Source organism: Chiroxiphia lanceolata, chromosome 2, assembly GCF_009829145.1.
Source record: "Chiroxiphia lanceolata isolate bChiLan1 chromosome 2, bChiLan1.pri, whole genome shotgun sequence".
Lineage (NCBI taxonomy): Eukaryota > Metazoa > Chordata > Aves > Passeriformes > Pipridae > Chiroxiphia > Chiroxiphia lanceolata.
Genome location: NC_045638.1, coordinates 58,534,599 through 58,558,757, shown reverse-complemented (window position 1 = coordinate 58,558,757; position 24,159 = coordinate 58,534,599). Strand labels below are relative to the sequence as shown.

Sequence of the window (24,159 nt, the reverse complement as noted above, 5' to 3'; positions counted from 1 at the left end):
GAACTGCACAAAGATGCAATTAGTGTAACAGCTCTTTATTATGAATGCAGCAGAACAGAATTAGAACTCAATTTACAAGTCCCCCTTTCAAACCCATTCAGCCGTTAAGGCTGCATCATCTTTCAGTCTTCCAAGGCATATAATTGATAAATGATTTGTCCCTGCACACCTCGGCTCCTCATCTTTATTCATGAACCAATTAATCTCTGTAGGACACTGTGATCATTTACATATATGGCCAATGTCACCAACCTCTTCATTTCATTCAGGAAACAATTTTGCAGCCTATGAAACCACCAGGAGGGGAAAATCTGGACTATGTCTAAGTTTCTGTGGTTCTGGCATTTCTCCCTCATGTTATTCTCAAATATAAAAATCACATGCTACATGTGCTAGAAAATTATGGGTTAACCTGGGAGGAAACAGACTTCTTGTCCCTGGGTGAGTGCTGGCAGGCAGTGGCTGAACCTGTATTAGTAGGTTGTTTCCACATGTTCTAAAGCTTGACAAGCCAAGGAGGCATTTTGACAGTCCAGGTCCCATTAGTACAATTCACAACCTCTAAAATTAGCAGAACCTGTATTTCTAGAATCTGACTCCAACAGCAAAGTTGGGAAGTTACTAGAGATATTTTGCAAGGTCTGATCATGACATGGGCAGCATTACCCCATGTGGGTTTTAGAAGCATTATGGGACACTGAGGCCACATTTCCCTTTTGTCAAATGTGATTTGACAACACAGCAAGCAGTGGAGGTAGGGCAGGACCTGCATCCCTCCTCAGAGATCTCTATTGCTTTTCACTGCTGTGGCTGATTGAGCCTTTCACTGTCACGTTACTTAAACACAGGACAGTTTCACTAGCATGCAAGCAAACACAAGTCTTGAGGAGAAGGCATATAGAGGTTGATGCTCCTAAGGTTTATCCACTACCTCTCAGACATGCAGGGTGTTCTGCTCCAGGGCTGCAAAATCAAGGGAGGGCACACTGCTCAGGGGCTGGCCAGAAGATACGTCCCCAACTTAGTGACAAACCAACACATGCTCTGAGGTGTCGGTTTGCTTAACTGCAGGGAAGAACCAGGACAACTTCATAGGCTGCTAAAGGTGCTTGGCAACGGGACATTGCTTTTCTGCCTGCGGGAATCAAAGCAGCACCACACTTGTCACTCACCTGCTAGGAGATTTCCCGAGTGGATGTATGGGGTTCCTCTCCATGCTTTGTGCATTTACAGATTTTCATTGCTGTATTTCTTTAGATCCTTAACAAATGCACTAAATGAGTGCCTGTCCTGAGGGAGTTGAGTGTACCTATGCATGATTGGTTATGTAGATTTCTGCTCTTTTCACAAATTTAAGACATAGCATTACCTGTGAACACATGGCCTGTGTGCATTCGGACCTTTCTCAGCTTTGGACAATTTATCATGAATCAGTAATAGTAGTTTGCATCCTCGGAACAAATTAGGTTTCCTGTGAAGCACTGTTGCCTTTAAAATGTTATAAGGGCACAAAAAGTAAATAAGGTTCAATGAAATACAGTGCTTAAAAAAATATAGTCATTTTACTCAGTGAAAACTAAAAGCTGTGCGTTACTTTCAGAGCAGCAAATGAATTGTCAGGAGAATGACACAGTTTTCCTGATGGCAGAAGAGAACTGACACTGAGTGCTGACTAACAAAAATTATAAACAAAATGAGAACATTTTTAAGTGATGCTGGTCCTAATTCAGAGTTTTCTCACACTGAGCTGTACAAAGTCCACAGATGTCACCTTACACAGAGCTCCTCTGTTTTGTATCCTACTTAATGAACTGCTTCTTAGGTTTGTGGATAAATTTTAGCTCCAATGTTGCTCAACACAGCATGCAATGAGAGCTGGGCATTCAGTGGTGGTGCTGATCTCTGCTGCTTGCCCTATTCACTTGCCTGAAAAGCACTGGACTTACGTGGCTGAGCAACCTGAAGAAAAATGCTCCCAAATTCTTGTCAAGACTGTTATTCAGATGGTGGAGGAGGATGCCAGAAGTAGCAGAAGATAGAGAGCTGGAGAGTCACGTTACCAACTCAGCACATGGGTTTTCAAGATCAGAGGCACAAGTATCCATTTCTCCATCGAGCTGAAAGCAGCAGTAGCTGAATAGTTGCTGTAGGACCAGTGCTGCTCATGTGCTTTTTGCAGCCGTCTGCCAGAGACTGGGTCCTATTTTCCAAACAGAAGCCAGATCAAAGCTGCTGGTCAGTTAAGCAGCAATGAACACCAGGACCTGAAGTTTGTGATTAGGCTCACAACAGAATTAAGCTGCGCTTAGAAGGATGAGTGATGTCAGGCTGGGCTTTTAGTTCAGTTCCAGCTCTGGAGGAAATAGAAACGTATCTTTACCTGTACAAGAGCACACAGCAGCCAGCCATACTGCTTGCTGACCCCTTCCTAAGGCCAGAAGAGATGATTTCTAGCTAGGATAGATGATTTACAAGAAGGTGTAAAATCCTCATCATGCACCTAATTATACTTTACTACACTGTGGGGGGATATTTCCTTCTGAGTCCATCTGGTGATCAGACTGTACCCTGAAGCATGTGGATTGATTGCCCTTATGTTTTTTAGTCTAACTGCTGATGCTTTATTTTTATTTGTATGAATGTCTAAGCCTGTTTGAAGCATTGAAAATTATGATTAATTGTGCAATGAAAATCAATAATGGAAGTGCTTACAAAGCCAGCTTGATTTGGGAATGAATCCCAAAGACAGCTGCTTTCTCTAAGAGTGATGGAGAAAGTTGGAGAAAAGCAACAGCAAAAAAGTCCAGATCCTGGTGGGGTTTTTTGGTGATGCTTGTCATAGGCTTAACCCCTTCAGCATCTGCTGGGAGCTTCGTTACTGGCTGATATTACCACTTCACGAAAGCAAAACCTCAAATCCATCAAATAAACAAGAATATCCAATTTAATAGAGATGCACTGAAAAGTGAAAATATTTACACTCCTGTACCAGAACGCAGCCCCATAACCTTGGGGTCATGACAGATCCATTTTTCAAGGGAGATTCCGGGGATAGGGATGAAGAAATGGCAAGGCATTTACTATAGTATCCCTCCAACAGCACTTACTCCCTTTTGCACACTGACAGGTGCTGGCGTTTTGCCTAGGTTAAGTATCCAATTTTTTCTCTATTCTCAGAGGAGCCCATTGTCAGAGCTCATGCATGCCAGTTTCTAGAACTCCGTATAGAGTGAGTGCCATCTCGTGGTTAGCTCTCCCTGCTGCACTGGGCCAGGGCTTGCGCCGGGGCTCTCAGCGCTGCTGCAGAGCTGCACGTTGGAGCTCAAAGACAGTGCTCCCAAAAGCAGCCTGGAGGCAGGGGACTAGATAAGGGGAGAGCTCTGTGGCAGGTGCCCGGCTCCGGTGCTAGGATACTAAGGAGAAGGAAAAACAACCTCTCTCACAAAATATTCTTCAGAGCGTACATCACCTGGCCCCTCTCCAGAGGCTGAGCTAGAGTCAGCTTTCAATCTCTAGTGCCCCTGAAGTCCTACAGAGTCTTAGGTCTTAAACTCTGCCAGGGGAGGTTTAGGTTGGATATTAGGAAGAAATTCTTCACAGAGAGGGTAATCAGGCAGTGGAATGGGCTGCCCAGGGAAGTAGTGGATTCTCCGTCCTGGAGTTTTTTAAGATGAGACTGGATGTGGCACTTAGTGCCATGGTCTAGTAACCACAGCAGTGTTGGATCAAGGGTTGGACTTGATGATCTCAGAGGTCCTTTCCAACCTAGCTGATTCTATGATTCTATGTTCTTGCCTAGTGGAAATGCGTGATGTGTGAAAGTCTCCTTTTCCTGCCTCTCTCAGCAGGCTCTTCTAAAAATCCTACCCCTATGCAAAACCTGAGTTGCTAAGGGCTGGTGTGAAAAATGCCTAAAAATCCCTTCTACTCTCTGGGTGTAGCAAGTGACTGTATTCATTTGGGATCAACAGAAAAGCCACCCCTCTCACCCTGGCACTGCTGTTGTTTCCCATCTGTCATCTACTTCATCTTTCGTGACTGCCCCTGAGTCTGGGGTGAGACCATCTCCCTGACCAGGGAATGCAGAGCAGGGTTGTCTTCAGGCAAGATTACCTGGTCCTTTCAGATCTATACCATCTATCAAGCCAAAACGGCCTCTTCAGTTCGCAAACATACATACATGTATGCAACACACATGAAACACACGGTCATCCCACCCAAGAGAATTGCTGCAGTCACAGATTCTGCTTACACCTTCCTTTCTCTGGTGTTCCTCTGCAGGACTCCCAAGTCAATCATAAGAGGAGAACAGCTGCTTTTTCAGTGCCACCCCTCTTCTCTGGCAACACAGGAGGAGTGGTGTAGGGGCCATAGATAACTCCTCCTCCCTGGACAATAAGCTGGGGTGATATCTCCATCATATAGTACTTAAGATGTTCTCCTCCTTTATATTGTGACTGGACAGGATGGTCTTAGGATGCTGTACCTTTCCTACCCTGTATTAAATATATAGGCTCATAAGAGGAACAGGGCAGTCAGATCTGATCAGGAACAGGATCTGGCCATTACTGCAGAAACAAAGCAACATATTTGCATTGCAGAATGCTTAAAGAAGTTTATCAGTACATGAGCAAAGGAAGAGGATGATGGGGATGGTGCCAAATGGGGAAAATCATACTGCAGGTCCAGCCAGCACAATGTCCCGCCTTTGGCAGTGTCTCAGAGTGGCGTATTCAGAAATAGCCTAGGAAATAATTCTTCCCACTCTCTGCAATCTGTGGTTTCGATAACAATACAGAAGACATATCCTTGGCAAACCCACAGATTATTTTTAAATCTGTCCCTGTTTCAGCTATATGATACACACTTCCCAATTAGCACATGCACTACTTAAAGCAAAGACTACACATTTGGCTTTATAGAACATTTTATTTGGACAGACTTCTCACATCACTGAATATTGTTTTTTTATTAAGGCAATTCTGAAGGGCTGGAGGAGAGGGAGGGGGATAGGGAGAGAGCTAAGACTGTGTCAACGGGATTGCATTAAGGCAAAGTTCCCTCCTTCTGCATTTCACCACAGTAAAATCCACACAGAGGCCAGAACAGTAAATGTCTCATGCCAAGGAAGAGATTCAGTGCAAATATCCCGCTGACTATCTATAGACACGGCTAGGTCCTCATCTGAGACAAGTTGACAGTGCTTTGTCAGCCTCAAAGCTAAGCTGATTTAGCCCCATTGAGGATCCCAGCCTGGGTTCAGGGAAGCATTTTAGTATTTGTTTCATATGCAAGCGCAGATTTAAATGCTCTCCTGAATCAGAGCCGCAGCCCTTTGAGTGCAAGTCTGTGAAGTTAACAGAGTTTAATTTTTATTGGCTACATAAATATGTCATTCTACATCCCTTTGGTTCACTTCTTACAGTATTGCTACTAACTGAGTACATTCCCTTAGTTTCTTTATCATGGTTTTCATTTCTACCATACTTTGCAATCCGTTTCTGTTTTAAATATATTATGACATAAAAATGAATTATTCTTTGGAGAATGTTTCTTGCAAAGATTCCAGAGTTTGGAGGTCCAGGCTGCAGTATGTTTTTTTCCATGAGCAGTAATGTAATCTGTGAGTAATGCCACTGACAGCAGAGGCATAACTTGCAGGGAAAAGTACTGCTCAGTTCACGTACCAGCAACACATGGCAGACACCAAATACTTCTCTCTTTACAAAAGAATTTCCTAAGAGGATCCTACTATTCAAAAATATAGTCGCTAATATTTGAATTGGCTTGGGGAAACCCCTTGAGTTATCCCAGGTGCAAACTGAAGGTAAGTATGGCAGAAATGCTATGAAAAGCATGACGATATTTTCAGGCAGAAGCAGCATATAACGTTTCATAGTCCTAAAAGCTGTCTGTACCTCCCAAGACAAAGATCTCCAGGTGACCTCTGACAGAAAACCCGGGTATCCATTTAAAAAAGGATGTGTTTATACCTCAGTATTGAAAGCTTATTCAGGAATATGAAATGGTTATATCTAGCAAAGTGGAAAATAAGGCAAAGAAATCAAGCACATATTACTGTTCAAATCAAAATATTTCCTGGATACACGTGAATACACAACTTCTGTATGATCTGGAACGATGTGTAACATTCATGCCTCAAAAGCATGAGCACCCTGCATATTTCTTTGATACAGAGAAGAGCATCCAGTTTGAGGGAATCTAAAGGATGAATAACAGGCACCAGTAAAAGTCTTTTGTGCTTTAAACTTTCTTCATACCTTTTCCCATAAGGCAAGCAAAGACTGTCATGACCATTTTGGGTTTTACTTCAACCAAGTCTTCTGGAAGGGCATAGACTCTTGCTCCAATTTTTCTTGCCATAGAGATGGCATATCTGCATTTCAGGGGTGAAAAAAAAAATGAGAAAAAAACAAAGGCATAAATTAGTGCAATAGCATTAATTATCCCTCTCTTAAGTGTTTTACATGATCAATACCAGAGTGGGTTTTACTGATTCACCAAAGTTAAACTTTTCTACAGGAATGTATGAGACAGGCTCATAAAGAACTACTTTTCTAGTAAAAGGTAGAGTGTATTTCTTGATGGTAAGAGCACTGATTACCCACAGGATGGGAGACTGTAGGTCAAACTCTGGTATGAAACATTTAGTCTCCCTTTCCCTGAAAGATTATCCTCATAACCAGCCATTCTGGTCTTGCTCCTCCTCAATCCCTGAGACTCAGTCTTTGTGCATAAACAAGCTTGCAAGGATGGAAGCAGAAGACTGATGTCAGTGGAGATCAGTGTTGCTGGAAATCAATATTCAGGGACTTCTATTTCAGTCATACCCAGAATGTGCAAGTTGACATTTCCGTCTCCCTGCTCAGAGTGCACTGATGCACAGGTACTGTCTGTTCTCCAGTGGGTTTGTCTCTTCTATTTTTCATCAAAAAAGCTAGAAAATCCCAGGTTCTTCCTACTTCAAAGCACATACATTTGTGAAATTCTCCCCATAATGCAGAGAAACATTTGGAGGGTGAGGGGGATGGGAGTGAGAAATAAGGAAAAGAACAGCAGAGGAATGAATAAGAACAGAGAAAAGCACACATAGTATTACAAGGAAAGAAAGAGAACAGATGGTAGGAAATGGAAGGGAAAAACAAGAGTGGGAAAAGTCTTCAAAAAAATGATGGCAGCTCTGATTGCCTTACAGTCATCTTTTTCTCACCTGTAGTTATCGCATAGAAAAAGAGAAGTTAAACGGATGATCAGACCAGGAGGTGATCTGTGTAACTCTGAAAGGAAAGGGAGATGCCCCCAGAATTGACTCTCTGCTAGGAAATCATTTGCATTCAGGGGAAAAAAAATCAATATCTGCATCCACAGAATCAGTTTTTCAGTCATGAATCCTGTCCTCCCCCTTCTCTCTTAAATATGCCTTTATTCTAGCTGTATGTACCTAAAGAGCTATCATGACCTCTAATCACTGTTTTCCATGGCTCACTATTTTGGCATTGTTCCCTGATCTCTGAAAGAATTTTAAATTTAATATGAGAAAATAGAAGCCTGTGAAGCCAAGTGATTTTAATTCCTTCAAGGGATTTATAAAGCAGGAACTACATTACACATTTCATTTCCATTGATAGTCTTTTTACTACCTAATTCCTAGCCTTCATGCTTCTAACTCTGGTGGTATTTCTCAGTTGAGGTTGTGCCAGATGGGAATGACAGAAGAGCAGTTTTCAAAGACAGAGTTAAGCAAGCCTGGGCAGGTAACTCATGTTAAGTGTCACTTGGCACAAACATACTTAGCATTATTTAGTTTCTCCTCATCATTCAGGTCCTCTGTTTTCAAGAGGTCATACTTGATTGATCCTGGTTGAATGGCATCAATGAGATCCAGGACTGGCATGCTGGTGCTGATTTTGCTATCCTGCATACATGAAAAATAAAATTAGATGCAAGAAGTGGATGACAGATCTTCCACAAAGTCAGAGTCTAGACTCAAGAACAATGGACAGTTCAGTGAAATACCATTTAGATCTTCACAAAGGGCTGCTTAGAATGATTTTTTATCTAAGGCAGACTAGGACCTCTTTCAAGGATCATTTTTTACCCAGGGGATGAGACATCATAGAATCGTTTAGGTTGGAAAAGACTTTTAAGATCATCAAGTCCACCCTTAACCTAGCACTTCCAAATCCACCACTAAATCATGTCCCTAAGCATCATGTTTACTTGTCTTTTAAATCCTCTAAGGATGGTGACTCAACCACTTCCCTGGGCAGCCTGTTCCAAGTCTGGACAACCCTTTCAGGGAAGAAATTTCCCCTGACATCCAATCTAAATCTCCCCTGGCCATTTCCAAACTTGAGACCATTTCTTCTCATCCTGTCACTCATAACCTGTAAGAAGAGACCCCCACCTGACTACAACTTCCTTTCAGGTAGTTGTAGAGATTGATAATGTCTCCCCTCAGCCTCCTTTTCCCCAGGCTAAACACCCCCCAGCTCCTCCAACCCCTCCTCATAAGCCTCTCTTGTGCTCCAGACTCATCCCCAGCTTTGTTGCCCTTCTCTGGACACACTCCAGCACCTCAATGTCTTGTAGTGAGGGGCCCAAAACTGAACACAGAATTTGAAGTGTGGCCAAGTACAGAGGGACAATCACTTCCCTGATCCTGATGGCCACATTTTCCCTGATACAGGCCAGTGTGCCATTTGCCTTCTTGGTAACCTGGGCATGCTGCTGGCTCATGGCTGTTGACCAGCACTCCCAGGTCCTTTTCCACTGGGCGGCTTTCCAGCCACTCTTCCCCCAGCGTGTAGCCCTGTATGGGGTTATTGTGGCCAAACTTCAGGACTCAGCACTTGGTCTTGTTAAACCTCATACAATTGGCCTTGGTCCCTCGATTCAGCCTGTCCAGGTCCCTCCACAGAGCCTTCCTCCCCTTCAGCAGATGCTCACTCCCACCCAACTTGGTGTCCTCTAAAAACTGACTGAGGGTGCACTTAATCCCCCTGTCCAGACCTTCAATAAATATGTTAAACAGGATCAGCCCCAACAGTGAGCCTTGGAGAACCCCTCTAGTGAGCAGTCACCAGCTGGATGTAGCTCCATTCACCACCACTTTCTGGACCCGGCCATCCAGACAGCTTTTTACCCAGGGAACGTCCATGCCATGAGCAGCCAGTTTCTCCAGGAGAATGCTGTGGAAAACTGTGTCTAAGGCTTTACCAAAATCCATGTAGACAACATCCACAGCCCTCCCCTCATCCATTAAGCAGGTCACCTTGTCACAGCATACAGTGCCATTAAATCAAAAGATGAGGTGCGAGGCTAGTGAATTTGCTTCCTACGGTGAGAGGACATTGATACACATCTACTGATAGGAGGTGCAAGGGCGACCAGCTGGGTAATTTCTGAACTCTTTACATGAAGTTTGATGGATCTGTTCTCGCCTTGTGCAAACTTCTGATTTATATCCACTGAGTGTCCCCTAGCTTGGGAAGCATCATATATTTGTTAGCAGAATTGGGAGCTCTCTAGATTTGGTCCATCTCTGTGTTTGTACAGTACCTTGCAAAATAGGGTAAGGTACCCACCCCTGAATAGTAGTACCAGATTATAAATGTATTGCTATTGTTCACTTTAATACTGTTATTTGTATTTGCTGTTGACTTATAATCAACAGCACAGCAGTTCTTGCTTAATTCCAGTCATCATTCCTGGCTTCATACTTTGATTTCCCATGTCAAACTGGAATTCAAGGTGTTTTCTGTTATGTTCATATCATATTTTTATTACCTTTTCACATTAAAGCCCCTTGGATAAAATCTGTATATTTGAACATGCTTTTAAAAGGGAATACTCAAACTATGTAGTTAGTTATATCATAAGGTAGGGTGTGGATGTATATGCACACATATGTGTATATACAGGCAACGTATATAACATACACACAAACACACTGAATAAGAGATTCTTAAGCAGAGACTTCTAACAAAAAACTGTACCTTGAAACTGGAGATGGTTGAATCCTTCCCGGCTGCAGTCAGTGTTTCATTGACCCAGCTGACAATGATTTCATCATTGACCTTTTCTCCGCCACCAATGTCTTCAAGGATATTCAGGGTGTACCTTAAAAGGGAAGCCAGGATCTTTTCTCAAAGTTTGCTGTAACCTCAGAACTGTCCTGTATGTGCACAGATTGACTAGGATCACCCCAAAAGTCCTCTTTGACCTGATATTCCTCTGCCTCCCACACACTCACCGTGCATATGATTTATATTATAACACAATAATTAATCTAATAAGTCTAATTTATCCCCAATTCCTTAATCACTGTTTTGGGAGTGTTAAAAGTTTTTGATACTCAAAATTCCTAGAAGGTCACTCTTAATGGATCTCAGTGTAAATGACTCATTCTCATAGTGCTTAAAAAATAATCACTGACTTCAGGAACAAAAGGGAATCATTCTGCTCACCTTCTGCATAAAAATAAGCCTGGAATATTTTTCTTATATGTGAGCATACATCTTGGAAAGACATCACAATTTGATGGTAAATAATCACAACATCTCTAGTTTAAGTACCTGCCTGATAAACCTGTACCTTTCTCTATAGTCTGAATTTAGTTTGTATTCAATTCTTAACTGGGTCTCTTTATAGCATGGAGCTCTTAAACACATAAACGTACACACATAGAGATTTCCATTAAAATGGGGAGCACTACTGAGTTGTACCCACTTCAGATAGCAGGTTACACAACTTCTGCATCATTTCCTTGTTTCCAATATATTCTCCCCATTCCCTGATATTGAGACCTTTCAACTTCTTTTCCTCTCTTCCGTGCAATGAACATTTATTCATGTTATACAGGTAGTGACAATAATAATCTTCTGCATGTGCTGACTGTAATGGCCTTGCCCACAAGACATGCTTTCTGATCGTATCCCTAACTAGGATGCAATCCTAGCTAGGAATTCTGCCTTTGCATTTAAGTGCAAACAGTGGAGTGAGAAAGATGCAGCCTGTTGAGCCTTCTCAGTGATAGCGTCAGGATTGCATTACAATGCAAACTGAGTATACCAAAATGCTCTGAAGTTTGTGGCTGACTGACATACCTTCTCATCAACTGCCAGATTAAGGCCAGGGTGAGTGTACGGTTTCCTTCATTGAGATCTTGCCCAGCAATACCAACGAGGGAAAATTTGGCTTGATTCTTTCCCAGTTCCACTGCATAGTTGCAGTTTTCAAGCTGTTGATGGCACAGTCAATTGGTGTGGTTCAAAAACATAGGAAAAAAAAAAAGAAGACAAGACACTGTTACTTTAAATTCCTTGGATCGCTCAGCCTAGATCTTCCTGGGCAAACAGAAACTTTGGAGCTCTGTGATAATACGGCTGCTTGACTACTAGTGGGCAGTTCCACCCAAAAAATACCATGGTAAACAGTTAACATTGACAGTAATGTTATTCTTTGTCACCAGGGCCTGAAAAGTAGACTATCCCAGAAAATAAAAATTTTTGGCTCATGGGTACCTCCAGCATCATGGCACTGCACTGAGACAAAGAGTTAGTGTCCCAGTTGATATTTTAGGTCAGTAGATTGCTCTGGTCTAACTGGATGAAATTATTCATCCAGATAGTTGCAAAAAAGCTTTGCATTTAGCAGCAGCTGTGTGATTGGTTCTTGATGCATTTGGTCAAGAATGCTTATCATCACTCTCTTCATTTGATGTGGAGGGCAGTGATCCAGACAGCTGCAATTAAGCTGGTGCCACGTGTCTCTTGGTGCAGACGCATTATAATTGGTGCTTAAAATAGTAGCAAAAGTGGCCTGCAAATACAGATTTTAAAGAATTGTGCAGAAGTTGTCAAGTCTTTTTACTTTACAAATATTTTTCACCTGTCAACAGAGCGAGTTGAATGTATGTTTATTTTTCAGGATGAAAAATTAATCACTAACTAGACAAAAAAATCATTTAATGTGCTGTAGTTGGCACTGGAGAACAACATGAATACCCACACCGTTTTTGAAACTACAGACATTCTCTAAGGACAAGGCATCACTACTGGATCCATTCCAGGTTTTTTTACCTTCTTCATGTTGCCACCCAGTTTAGGATATGGTGGTTTGTTCACTCTGTTCCAGTCTACTGGCACTTTGATCTTTTCATAGAGCTGGAAGATAACCAAGGCATCTGACAGGTCACTGAAAGCAAAAACAAAAAAAGAAACATTATTGTCTAAAGAACAGAGAAAGGAAACACGACTAAACTTAGTAGAGGTAAACTTAGTTTCCTAAAAAAACAAAAAGCAGCATATATTCTGTATATATATTTTGTAAGCAATTTATGGCTGTGTTTATCGTCTGAAGGAAGTGTAATACCTTGTCTTACCTATATAAGTGATTTACACGTGGATTAACGCCCAGGGAGTTCATCCAGTTCCTGAACGTCCTCTCTTCCCTTGTCTCACCTAAAACAACAGATACATCAATCAACAAGCCTGCAAAACAAAACAGTCCAGTAAAATAAGTGTCTTGTGAAGAAACACTAACTGAATTTACAGTGTGCTGAAATAACAAAAAGGAGACACTGGTTGACATGTGAAATAAGAAAGCATGGTACACCATGCAATATTTCTTCATGGCCTATATATTATAGTATTTTGCCAGATTGGCCTTTAAATGCCTTCAAGAAATCAAGAACGGCCTCTGCCCCAGCATGAACAGTTTCACTGTGAGGCTGAGAAAGAAGGACCTGAAGCTCAGCAAATGATGCTCCTGACCCCAGTCCAGAGCAAGCAGGCAGCAGGTTTATGCAAGATCTGATTTTTAATTTGTATCCTCAAATAAGAGAATGCCAGATCAACTCTAATTTCAACTAAAAGCATGCTCAATAGTCCGTACTGGTTCAGACATCCCAGAAACCTTTTTGTCTTTAAGCATGTGTTATCCACAAAACAGAGCCTCAGATTATGAGAAGCTACAAGCAGGTAAAGGACAGCCTCTGTTTCCAAAGACTGCCTGTGCTAACAGGGCAGCAAATATATGTCTGAAGGACATAAGGTTAGGTTGACGTATCATCAACTCAAAGATGGGGATACTGTGGCACGGGTGGCCAGAAGCATCTTTTATTTGTATTTTCCTGACCTTCAATAGAGCTCCAGTCGATGTCCTGGTTCTCTGGCTTATGCAGGGCAGGGTACTTGTTGAACAAGTTGGCGATGAAGGCCAGATTTAGCTTGGGGTTCCCCCGGACGACGTCAGTGGCAGTGACGAACTGCCGGCAGCCCAGGCGCTCCGCCTGCTGCAGCATGCACTCTGCGCGCTGCACATCGTCCTTCTCCTGTGCTGGCACAAAGCAGAGCATCAGCCTCACCTCACTGCCTGGCACTGCATGCAAGACCCACCTGGGATCTCCATGTGTGGATCTAGGTGTGGAACTGTCAAAGCAGGTCCTTGATGGATTTATAGCTATTCCCTTTCCCACTTCTACTAATGGCAAGTCTGTGTTTTCAAATGGGCTTTGTCTATAATTCGACTATCTCACCATATTGCTTTTAAGTCATATTCCATACAAAATGTGATGGTTTTATGAAATTCCCAAATAAATTTACTTAAATACACTTGTTACATGCTAGTAGTTTATAAGTGTGGCTAAAGTTTTAGAGATAATATCTAACAAAAGTCAAAACACATAATTTAATTTTTTAAAGCTTTGATTTCTGAAATACAAGATCATTTTGCAATGCTAAAAAGGATTTGCTTGTTCCAACATCCCAGTGCAACCCTATGTTGACCAGCAATGCAAGTAACAGACAGAAAATATCGGCATTTACTCTAAACTTATCTCATCTTACCCTTAATCCTGACATGTCAATAGTAATAGCTGGAATGCCTTCTTCATCTCCCTTGGGGGCAACTTGGTTCAGCAAATGGTAATAAGCTCTTGAGTCCTGTGACAGACAGAGAAATTAAAGGGAAGAAAAATTACATCTAAAGCTCAGCCTCTGCATGCCAGTACCTCCCTGAACAATGTGCCTGCATGCTTCATTTTTATTACATCGATCATTGGGCTACGTAATTAAATTAATTAAGCTGGAAGCACTTAGCAATTCCTACTTTATGCTGTGTTTGCCAGATCTATTTCTTCCCTAAGCCAATGTGCTGCAGAATGTTCAACACACGATACAAAATCCTGTGTGCTGCACTTACAAAAAGGACAGCAACAATGAAGAGATATTAGAATTTACTTAATCTGAACATAAAATTAGAGATAACAAAATGCATACCTTTATAATGTTGTAGAAGTCAGGCTGCTGAGCATTTAAGCGAAGAAAATGCAGAAGGAGAAAGCAGATGTTTAAAGAGGATTTCTAAGCAATGCTTGAACAGTTATGGAAGAGAAAGCATAGTTTTCAAGGATGAAAGTTAAAACTAACAACAGTATCAGCATTTTTCAGGAAAAAGGGCAGGAACAAGACAAGAATTTAACATATTGTGTCTTTAATGTTCTGTGAAGTATAACATTGCTTCCACGTGTGGAAAATATCAACTCACTTCAAAAATAGCTCAAAGAACTGAAAATAAAGCTACATGTTAATGGCTAGGGACTTGACTAACTAACTCAACTAATTTTATTCAAAATATAAAGTAGATTACATGCATTCAGGGCTACAGCAAAGATTGGGGCAGAGGAGCATGTAACCCAGGTACCGTACTGAAGGAAAGACCAAGTGGGGGGAATTGGAAGAGCCCCATCCCCTTCCTCTACATCTAGTTACATGTTTGAGAAAGGTTCAGGCTTTTCCAAACCAAAGTCAGGTCAAGAGTCACTTAAGGAAATTTAGGAAGGAGGAAAGCAATAGAGGCAAGAAACTGAAAATACAGTGATAGAGTCCATATGCCCTGTCCAGAGCAAGCAGCCATTCCTTTCCCAGGCATTTGGTGTACTGGGGCTGACAGTGATGACTGGGAGGTTGGGACAAGGAGGAATACTAGTGAGTGGAAAGGTAAACCCCACTAAAAACATTCTATGCACCCAGCTTTGTCTTCAACAAAGCAGTCTCAGCTGCTTGGGTTGTTTCAGTGTTCAATCCCTGTGTGGAAGACAGAAATTTGGGTGAGAGCTGCTGTTTTGCTGTTGTTGGTCAGTGTTTCTCATACCTTTATGTCTGAGCTGAAGTTGTTGACTTTGTTGCATCCTGCATTTTCCAGATGATAGTTTGCCCACCTCAGCAGCAGGTCCTCTGGAGACAACTTCATCAGATCCTCCAGGCTCTCTCCTTCTCTCAGAAGAGCAATTAAGGCTAAGCAGGGATGGGGAAAAAAAAAAAAAAACAAACAAGAAAAAAATAATAATGTGAATACTTTCTGAGGAGAATGTATGGCTGTTCTCTCTCTAAAGGTGAATGGCCAAAGTGTTGCCAAAATTCAAGGTGTGTTAGCATGACAGAGGACATAAACAGAAAAAGGGTCTCATCATAAAATGAGCAAAAGGCTGTTATTTGTGTATCTATTAGTGGATCACGTAGAAGTGGAAGGCAATTTCAGTGTGGTCTAAGAACTACCCATGAGAAGGGAACTCTTCAACTAATCAGTTTGCTCAAAGCCCTATATGACCTGACCTTGAATGTTTTGGGGGGATGGGGCATCTACCACCTCTTTGGGTAATCTACGCCAGTGTGTGACCACCTTTGTCACAAAAAATGTCTTCTTTATAGCTAGTCTAAATCTCCCCTCTTTTGTTTAAAACCACTATCCCTTATGTATCACAACAGGTCCTGCTAAAAAGTTTGTCCCCATCTTTCTTATAAGCCCTTTTGGGTACTGCTATAAGGTCTCCCTGGAGCCTTTTCTTCTCCAGGCTGAAAAATCCCAGCTTTCCCAGTGTGCCTTCATAGAAATGTTCCAGAACTCTGAGCCTTTCTGTGGCACTTCTCAGGACCTGCTCCAACAGGTCCAAGTCTTTCCTGAGCTAAGAAGTCCAGAGCTGGACTCAGTGATGCTGAACACAGGGGTAAGAATTGGAATGAAAATATGAACATAGACTTTCTGCAGCTTAGATTAAAGAAATCTCAGTGATCTTCACCCTGAAACTGATTCAATACAGGTATTCTGGGTACTTGCACATGACTTCATGGGCTCGCGGGCCAGTAGGGTTAACTCATCTGTCAATTGGAGAAGATACCTATTTTATAGAAAAATTAATATAGTATTCATGTTCACAAAAGGACAAACAGGAGGGAAGGACTGACTCTTGCAAGTGCAGTATGTTCAGCTGATCTCTGGATCATGAAAGGCTTTAGAACAAGTTTTGAAAAGAAGAACTAATAACCTGGAAACTAGTTGTTAATGTGATAAAAGGGGAGAGCATCACACTACTCTGATCTTCTTCCAATATCTTTTGTTAATCCTTGAAAGAAATATGGATTTTCTACATAAAGGAAACAGTGGAAGGAAACATACTATATCTGGAGTTCCATAGATAATTGATACAGGGTGCAATGGGGTTTAAACTGGACCAGAGAGGATAATAAAAGCATTGGAAACTAGACAGAAAGATTTTATGAAGGAAAGAGCGTTAACTGTAGGCTGGAAGAAGGATTCTTGTGGAGTTGATCATGGATTGATTTTTGGATTAATGTTTTCTTTTTTTTTTTTTTGTTTGCATCAATCATCTTGGTACAAATACTAGCAGTGTGCTAAAAATGTGAAGATGATATTCACTAGGTGGCATAGTCATACAGAGGACTGATCAGGAAATCAGACAGAGAGAACTAGATGACAGTAATAAAAAGTGGAATGTAATCTAAATAATGCCATATTCAAAGACATTCACTAGGAATTGATATGAATAACTGCTATTAGCTAAAAGCTTATATGAACAGAGGATGAGAACAACTTGAGTATATTAGATATCTTCTGAGCTACTCTGAGCCACCATTTGATATGACCATAGGAAAAACAAACATGATATTAAGTGCATCCCAGGTAATTCCCATAGAGGTTGGGATGTACTACTGTCTTGATATCATATGCTCAGGAAAGTTCATTGGAAACACAGTGTCCCATGTTCAAGAAAGGGGAATTTTACCCAGAACAGCTGTAGAGAAGGGCTATCAGGGAAAGACAGAACCTGAAAAGAAATAAAAATTATCTTGGCTTGTCTACCCTGACAAACTGAAGTTTTAGATGAGAAGTGAAGGAGAAAATATCAGAAAGTCAAAAATAGCAATTAAGCAAGGCAATGCTACCTACAAAGGAATGGGGACTGGAAACTCGGGAACTGGTGGCTCTGGCAATAAAAGGTATAGAATGCAAAAGGGGTGAGGCAATGAAGGTAACACCTGCATGGAAACTAGAGGAAAGTTGGTTGAGCAGACTATCCAGAGGCATAGGGAACAAGGCAGCAAGATGAGATGCCATGTGAACTGCATGTACACGCCCACACCCTCAACCTGTAGCTACTTCATGGAGAATTTTGGCATTGGTAGATACATCTGGAGTGCCAGTTTGTGGCTCCCCAATATGACAGAGATATTGACAAACTGAGGCAAATTAGTGGAGGGAGACCAAGCTGGTTGGATTGGAGTATGTGATATATGGGAAGAGGATAAGAAAACTGTGTTTGTTTAGCTTGGAAAGAGATTTGAGAGAGGAACAAGTACTGTCTTCAACCATTACAGAAGAACCAGGTCTGCATTTGCCCAGTATGCAAAGCAAAAGCATGAGAAGTTGGCAGGACACAAGGTGCAGGAAGGGAAATTCCAACTAGATATAAGAAAAAATTCAGAGCAAGAGTGGTTGGCTCTGGAATAGGCTGCCCAAAGAATACTGGAGAAGCCCCTGAGCAACCTCATCTACTGTAAGCAAGTAGCTCAATGGCTGAATCAGAGGACCTCCAGAGGTTCCTTCCAGCCTAAATTATTCCATAATCTATAATTCTGATTTCGCAAAGAAAGAGGAGGTGTTTGGCAATCAAGCAAGAAGACAAAGCTTCTGAATCTTTTTCCTATCCCAGATTTAATGCCAAAACCACCAATACTTGGGTGTAGACCATTATTCCTGATCCAATGAGACTGAAATGGCTTCTGAAAATATAAGTCTACAGACAGCCTTGGACTTTTGACTGCTGAACTTGTGAAAAGCAAGGAAAACTAGAGCAGTCAAGAAAATAGGCAACATATACTTGAAGAAAAAATTATTTTTTTTAAAAAGACCTTTATCCTAAAGACTGTTCAGTGATAACAGTAGAGAACTGAATCAAGAGCCATACGTACCTTCATTCCTGCTGATCTCTATGTCAGCAAAGAGTCCAATTTTGATGACTTGCCATAAAAGACCCAGAACCAGGTAAGGTTTCCCTTCTTTTAAGGTCTTCAGCTCCAATGTTAACACATGGCCACCCAATGGCTGAAGCAGAGTTCAGGGCCAAGTTCAGATTTCCTAGGGAAAGAAGAGATGTTTTGATGATGCAATAACTGGGGAACTGAGGATACAGGAAGGGAGCACAGCCAAAACTAGTGAAATCTGCGGGCAGCCTCACTGTGTATGCATTTATGTACCTAGAACCATGTCTTTCCTGATGCAGTGCTCCAGGTGAAGTCTCACCAGAGCAGAGGGACAGTATCACCTCCCTTGACCTGCTAGCCACACATCTTTTGATGCAGCCCAGGATACGTCTGACCACAGGGAGCAGGGGAATACAGTATCTCCTGGGGAGTACAGGTAAGTTCTGGGTCCCAACATGAAGACAGAAAGAATCTCTCTTTGGCAAAGGTGAAAAAAACCATGTCACCAGGCATTGGAGATCAAAGCATATGTCTGCATTCACAGTGATGTCCTGGCTCAATCCTGGTTACCAAAGTCAGGATCTCCCTGTAACTAATGCTCAAGCACATGCACAAGTACAGACTTTAGCTACAGCATGGGGCAGGCTCTCCTCTGCTCAGTCTTGCCCATGTGGAGGAACAAGGCTGCAGTCCAAGTGACTGGCAGATATTCCAGGCCCAGCTCTCCCTAAGCATTATGCAAAAGCCCTGACGCCTAAGTTACAAGTTACTAGCTGGTAGTGTTTACAAAAAGCACACTCTCATAGGAATCAGTACGATTCCTGTTAAGTTTTTAACCTTACAGTTCAGCCAAGGGTCAGAACTGGTGAAGTCTGGATATTTCTTTCTGAACTTCGGATTATAGACTCCTGGGAGGGTTCAGTGGAATCAGAAGGACACAGTGGATTCACAGTGAGGGGCAGAAAGCAAGTGATATTTCACGAACATTATGTTCCTTTGCCATTTCCATTTAAAAAAAATAGGTCTATGTTATTAAAAAGGTGGCTTGGTAAACAGAGGACAAGTAAAGCAGGAAAAGAAGCCTGGAAAATATAATTTATGATACAGATTTGCAATTTTTCACGTGAATTTCAGCACTGCTGGCACAACAGAGAGATCAGATTAGATATCAAATGCAGAGAGAGACACAATATAAATTCTCATAAGCTAGAAAAATTGGACCATTTCAAATTAATTACCTTTTCTCCACCAGAGAGCTGTAAAAGGGTTAAGTTAAAGTGGAAGTTATATTGATCAAATCATGTCTATCTGTGACACGGATTGATCTGAGCTGCATCATTAAGCTATGTTGCTGACCAAAATGATTAGAACTGAAAAATGTGATATACAGCATAGAAATCCAATTTAATGGCTTTTGAGCTTACTTGAGTCTGGCTAATGTTCCATCAGTGCAGAGTAGCCGAGGGCTAAACTGGGTTAGGTTCATGTCTATTTCATATATTTATATTCCATACCCAGATACATAGATGTTGTTCATATAAAAATCTCTCTACATACTGCTCAGTGAGAAACACAACAAACTTTAAATAGGTGAAAATTAGCACTATTATTTGTCCAATTTTAAAGTCATACACATGTGCATGTAATAGAAATAAAGAAGTGCTTCAGTATTCAAGGTGAAATAGCAAGGCTTGTGAAAGGGAGGCAAAGGATTTAGTCCAATTTCAGGCATGTTGCACACCATGGTACTTCCAGGATCACAGTTAATATTTTGGTGAGGACATCAGACTGCAACACAGCAGTTGTGAAGTCAAGTCCATCACCATGCCTTAGATGTGGAGTTCAGCCTTTTGAGAGCTACTCCAGCTGGAATTGGTCACTGTACTATCTAGTTGCTCTTGCATTCATATGGCATCTGCCAAAAAAGTATCTAAAGCTTTGACCTGGTAAACATTATACATTGTGTTCGGTTAGTCAGATTGCTCATATGTTTGGAGAGAAACAGAAATATAAGTCTTTAAGTTTTTATGACATAGACCTGAGCATCTCACTTTGCCACAAACAACTTTGCCTGATTGTGTTGGGCAGAACCATGGTACATCCAGCCTTTGCTTTAAGTGATTATGTGAAAAGATCCTAAGGGGAGAAGAAAAGAATCTTGTTGTATTTTAGTACCTGTATTGTGAAGGGTGTGAGTTTCTTTTTGTTGATTGTTCTCTCATCAATGGTATCTGGCACTGAAAAGTTGATCATCTTACTGGAAATATAAGGAAAAAAAAACCAAGAAATACACTAACAACTACACATGTACAAAATACAGATATAGCTCTTGTCACTACATTGTAGGACAAGTCCAAGAGCTGGAGAGTTACTTAACAAATATAGATAGTCACCCCCTGTTTCTACATATACACATAGAGACACACACTCAATACTTGAGCAGTTCTTTTGGGTCACATACAGACTGTACTACAGGTGCAAGGCCAAGAATGCCACAAGGTGAAGTCATGTGAAAAGTTTATTGTGCAGAAAATGTCTGTGAAAGCACTCACTATTTTGTGCTGCTTTGTGTGAAACCCCAAAAGTCCTTGGGCAAAAATAAAACCGAGTAGCTCCTCAAATTTCACTGACTTCATCTAATTGTAAGGGTCTAGAGGCAAGAAAAAATCCTCATTAAACATGAAAGATGCTTTATATTTTTGAAGATAAAAGAAGCAAAAAACCATAGAATTATTAAGGCCCTGAGTCTGCTAAGATTCATGAGCTTATTGTAAATTCAGCAGCTTCTGTTTAAGCAGATATGTGAGTTTTTGCAGACTCATGGTTCCCATTTGTGAGAAAGATAGGTATTATTTACCAAAGCACTATGCCATCACCAACCGCCTGGAAGAGGTCATCTGTTTCTGGATTCATTGGGACCACATGTTTACAGTCAGGGTCTTTCTCAAGGGCTTTGTTAATCCAGTTGACAAAGGCATATTTTTCTTCCTCTGCGGACACAATGTCAAATCCATGAGTTTGCTGTGCAGTACCTCTACAATCATTTTACTTACAAAGGCAGAACTCCTGGGGCAGACATCTCTCCCACCAGTGTGATTGATCAACAAAACCCTAAATGGAAGAAGGCTCTGAGGAGACAAGAAAATGAGCTGAAGACAGCAATGGGCTTGAGCTGGTTAATACACTGTTGATACTCCTTCTCACTCGCCAGGGTTGCCTGGTGTCATGAGGGCAAGTGTATTATAGAGACTGGAAGGGAAGTTCGTGTGATTCAACTATACGGTGCAGATGCTAAGCTCTGCAAAGAGTATTTTGTACGTGCACCACAATTTGAATCCATTTTTGTACCATTCTGCTAAATAGAAATCCCACATAACTTCAAATAAATTTAAATAAGTCAATTCTGGATGGTACTTTACACCCTCTTCATGTGGAATATCTAGATTGGATTGGCCAATATTTTGAATGCATTGTTGTATCACTCTGCTAAATAGAAATCCCACGTAGCTTCAAATAATCAATTCTGTACTGTACGTTACACTCTCTTCATGTGGAATATCTAGATTTGCCAGGATTGGACTCTGATAAGGAGCATTCAGAGGGTAATGGGCAAATATTGCCTGTAGTTCAACAGGGCTGTAGCATAGCTGTCCTGTACCAGCAACAGCTCACACTGCCCCAGTAGCTCAGAGGAGACGTCTGTGCTCAGGTGGGTAGAAACATCAGAGGAAGCATCCTCTGTTCTCCCTGCCCTGGAGAGAGTCAGTCCCCCACCCTTGCCCCTGGAGAAGACAGCCAAGGGTGGGACCTCCTCCCTGTGGAGCTGCTTCAGTGTGAGCTGTGCCGGGGCGGCCACAGAAGCAACTGTGGCTGCCCTGAACTTTCAGCTTGGAGAAACAGGCTGGAATAAGAGTCCTGATGGTGTTGTGCCCTCTACAGAAAAAATGTCAGGAACTATCTGAGTTTACAGAATAACTGACGGACTACTGGTAAAATGTATGAGGAAATGGGTTAGAAACAGCGAGGAACCTGTGTCTTCCCTCACTGACGAGCAGGACATCAACGGGTCAGTCTCTGTGCTGCTGTAGCTGTGCTGGGAGGCTGTTCTCCAGCAGGACTGCAGTGCATTTAAAGTAGTAGAAGATAAATAGGCTGGAGCTTCCTCCCGTAGCCACAGCTGTGACCACCCCAGTAAACTGCCTCAGGCTACTTTTGATAAAGACCCTGCTCTGGTGCTTTGTCACCTTCACAGGTCTTTGGCACACACCAGCCTTGACTGAGCAGCCATCAAAGATCACTGAGCCCAGAGCACCTGGGCTTGCACTGAGATAAGGTGCACATGATCTCTGAGGCCTCACTTGTTGCTATCAACACAGGACAGCTGTACCTACCTGAGTAAGAATGCTGTGTGCCAGCACTGGACTGCTCGGATGTCCCACCAATAGCACAGATCCCCTCCTTCTTGTTGATTTGTTTTCTGAATGACTTGGCAACATCATCACTCTTCAGGTTTTGGAAAATCTTTCAAGCATGAGAGATAATTTTAAAATTTTAGAGAATTAAACCAAGCTAAAACAGTGAGCTCTTGGGCCAGGAGACACATTCTCTCTGCTTCATAAATAGGGAAGGACAGCTTGAGTATTTTTCAATGGGTTTCTCTGTACAGTCTGTGTATCTGCTGTGGTACAACAGGATTATGCACAGTGTTTATGCTTTCAAAGCAGTGAACAAGGACTGGCTAAATAACAGAAATGTTGCTTTGGAGGAGACCAGTTTGGGTTTGAAGAAAGGGCAAGTAAAAACCTGCTTCTCCATCCCAAGGTAAATTCTACTATTTTAGTGTTTGCTTTTGACCCAGTTCAGACCAGAAAAAAGAAAAATGCCTCATAAAGTTTTCAGTTTCAATCTGCTGAAACTTTTTGTAATCATCTAGCCAGAACATAATCTTTTTGCAACTTGTAACTGAAGAACTTTATCTTGGGGCATCAACCAAACTGAAACATACAAAGTCTGTGAAATAAGCAGCTGCATCCATGTAACTTGTTCCAGTAAATAGTAGGATTTCCAGTTTAGTTACCTTCTGCTTTCAACTTTTCCAGTGAGGAGACTCCTAGGATTAACGAGGGGCCCATGAAACCCTACGCTTGTGCCTCTGCTGTGCCCCGGGGGCTGCCTTGAGTACCCCACCTGGCAATTTACTGAAATAAATAACATACTTACTGAAATAAATTCATCAAAACTGATCCTGCCGTTCCCTGTGGTTGTCAGATTCTGAATGAGTTCTCTGGCTTTATATCCTGGGAGAGGGAAATTGGCTGCCTTTAACGCTTCTGTTAATTCATTGGCATCGATGAAGCCATCCCCACTGATATCTGCAAAGATTAAAGCAAATTTTACATTTTACATCACCCAAATGAAATTTTCTGCATATAGAGTCTGTTGTTTTTTATTTTATCCAAGGAAAGGCAGATTACATATAAAGATCTATTGTCTCGAAATCTGGTATTTTCAACTGCTTTGGTGTCATTCACACCCAAGAAAAAAATTACAATCACCTTTTAACAAACAAAAACTCATAGTGATGAATTTTTTTTTTTTTGACATATAGTAATATCTTAACAAAGCTAGGTTTAAATGGATATAACTGCCTTTCCAAGATTTACATACAAAGATGATTTATAGAGAAATCATCCTTTATACAGAACATCAAAAGAAAAAGAAGTTGATGCAATACACATGTGCATTTATTATATAACTTCTGATTTTGGCCTGTTTTCTGCATCTAATATCATCAGAAGTAATGAATTGAGAGGCTTGGAACTGCATATGGTCATCCTCAAAATAAAAACTTGGA

The 24,159-nt window shown here is 41.5% G+C and overlaps 1 protein-coding gene across 1 annotated transcript in view; it reads right to left on the bottom strand.

The window, feature by feature from the left end:
- Positions 1 to 4,915: 4,915 nt before the first annotated feature.
- LCP1 (lymphocyte cytosolic protein 1) overlaps positions 4,916 to 24,159 on the bottom strand; it is a 30,832-nt gene continuing 11,588 nt past the window's right edge. The window contains 15 exon segments of the mRNA XM_032679247.1: positions 4,916 to 6,397; positions 7,812 to 7,936; positions 10,020 to 10,143; positions 11,130 to 11,263; positions 12,105 to 12,219; positions 12,407 to 12,485; positions 13,162 to 13,357; positions 13,872 to 13,967; positions 15,178 to 15,320; positions 18,294 to 18,387; positions 18,389 to 18,502; positions 20,481 to 20,562; positions 21,163 to 21,295; positions 22,697 to 22,826; positions 23,526 to 23,677. Of these exon segments, the coding sequence (XP_032535138.1) occupies positions 6,265 to 6,397; positions 7,812 to 7,936; positions 10,020 to 10,143; positions 11,130 to 11,263; positions 12,105 to 12,219; positions 12,407 to 12,485; positions 13,162 to 13,357; positions 13,872 to 13,967; positions 15,178 to 15,320; positions 18,294 to 18,387; positions 18,389 to 18,502; positions 20,481 to 20,562; positions 21,163 to 21,295; positions 22,697 to 22,826; positions 23,526 to 23,677 (1,850 nt within the window). The 3' untranslated portion in view covers positions 4,916 to 6,264.